The sequence below is a fragment of the Nicotiana tabacum genome, chromosome 8 (assembly GCF_000715075.1).
Source record: "Nicotiana tabacum cultivar K326 chromosome 8, ASM71507v2, whole genome shotgun sequence".
Classification (NCBI taxonomy): Eukaryota; Viridiplantae; Streptophyta; class Magnoliopsida; order Solanales; family Solanaceae; genus Nicotiana; species Nicotiana tabacum.
In genome coordinates this window covers 103,009,417-103,011,460 of record NC_134087.1, presented here as the reverse complement: position 1 = coordinate 103,011,460, position 2,044 = coordinate 103,009,417, and the positions used below count along the sequence as shown (strand labels likewise).

Here is a 2,044-nt window from a genome sequence, read left to right as displayed (position 1 = left end):
TTCCTGTTTCATTTTCTTTTGTTCAGAAACAGTGTATTGTATTTCTTCAGATCTTGTATGTAGTAACTCTTAGACAGTCTGTGACACTGTGACACCAGGTTTTGGGGCATTTGAGGTTTAAAAAGTTGTAATCGACGTAGCTTTAAGATATTTAATTGTTGATTTCCGCTTATTTATTTAAAATTTCGCTTTTATCATATTATCGACTTGTGTTTGTTAAAAGAAATTAAAAATGAAAATGTAGCAATTAGTTAAGGTTTGGCTTGCCCAACTCCCATTAGTAGGCGCCATCACGACTCTCAAGGGTGGAAAATCCGGGTCATGACAACAATCGACCAAAACGAAGCTGACGACACCTTTAATTACTTCTCTCTTCTACTTATTTTTTATTAAAATTTTTATAATAGCGATTTTGAAATGGCATTATTCTAAACTAAATGAAGGGGAAAAAAAAAAGATCAAGTCAACTCCCAAACAGCCCTAGAAGACAGATGGCGTGGGCGCGTATTCTTCGCAAGCACCCTGGACTACGGATGCATCAATAAACATATTATTGCGCAAAAATAATTCAATTTTTGCATTAAATTAAACAAAAAAATGTAGGACACGTATTTTTTTGTATGTCAATTTTGCTCAATACAAATATATTTATATGATATGCATTTTCACTTTAATTTGTCAATCTTAGGATTAAATTATTCAATTTTGCATAAGCACCTGATACATATTTCTTAAAATTGTCTTATACGCCAAATTAACGTGTCATTGCAAAACCATACCTGCACTAGATGACATCATAATACATATGACTAGTTTATTTTAAGGCGTAATACATACGGAGACACCTAAAGTTGGCACAATCTTTCACTTAGACACTTAAATTAGGCCTCTTTCCAATTAGACACAAGAATTCATTTCAAACTGTACCAATTAAACACAAAACTATGACATGGCAAAGAAAGTATTTCTTAGTCTCCTTGAGCGCGTGAATGAAATAAACATGACATTTTCCAATTAATTAAATATTAAAAATATATTTGACCACAAAAAACCCTATTTTCACTAAATCCTCCATCCCCCTCCCCCCCAACCCCAAACTGCGTTCCATCATCTTCTTCATTTTCCCACCATATCAGCTCCCCCACTATCGTATAGTACATTTGTTTTTTTCCCTTTTTTTTGGCTAATCTCTTTTTCTCCATTTAATTGGGCAAAAATGCAAATATTTGATTTCACCGACAAAATTGTAAATAATGTCTCACGCAGACAACAGTATCAGATAAGAAGAAACTACAAACTAAAGATTCAATTGAGATTCCAGCTCCTCAATCTTCCTCCTCAGCCTTATTCTCAGCAATGTTGAAGTACCTCAGCTCATAGACATTGCGATCCTTGTTTGCAGAAATAACTCTGAGCCAATCACGGACATTGTTCTTCTTGAGATACTTCTTGGTCAGGTACTTCAGATACCGCTTGGAGAAAGTGCTCTCGGAGGTGACAGTGATTTTTGTTTTGTCACGGGTGACAGTGACGATATCACCAAGAGCTCCAACCTTTCCTCCGACCTTGATGCGCTCCTGCAGAAACTTCTCCAGTGAAGCGATATCCATGATCTTATCCTTAACAGGCTTTGAGAAATCAATCACGAAGGTTGCTCCCTTCTTCTTCCCACCCTTGGTGGCTCCGCTGCTTCCTCTACTCATCTTCTCCTACGATTAAAGAAAAAACACAAACTCTACCTGAGAAGCTGCGGAGATTTGGGAGGAACTATGAGAAGAGTTTTTTTTCCCTTTCATTTTTCCATATGAAACTTTTCTTTTATTCATTTTTCTTGTTTTCACACTTAAATATAAAGGGTTCGCCAACTATTCTTTTTCCTCCTTTTATTATCTCACTATCTATCTCTTTGAGTTTGACCCATTGCCACCTACGACAGCTTCTTTGCTCCCCTCCAATGGCTACCCCTGAGAAGTAACCATCTGAGTTAATATGTGAAAGAAACTCTACCGGCGAACTCTGCTGCCGGAGAAAATTACTACTACCG

General features: G+C 36.6%; 1 protein-coding gene across 1 annotated transcript; it reads right to left on the bottom strand.

Moving 5' to 3' along the window:
• Nucleotides 1–1,196: 1,196 nt before the first annotated feature.
• On the bottom strand, nt 1,197–1,782 carry LOC107777272 (large ribosomal subunit protein eL22y-like). The gene has a single exon (XM_016597268.2). It carries the CDS (start codon nt 1,701–1,703, stop codon nt 1,326–1,328), a length of 378 nt encoding a protein of 125 aa, XP_016452754.1. The 5' UTR covers nt 1,704–1,782; the 3' UTR covers nt 1,197–1,325.
• Between the last annotated feature and the right edge of the window lie 262 nt (nt 1,783–2,044).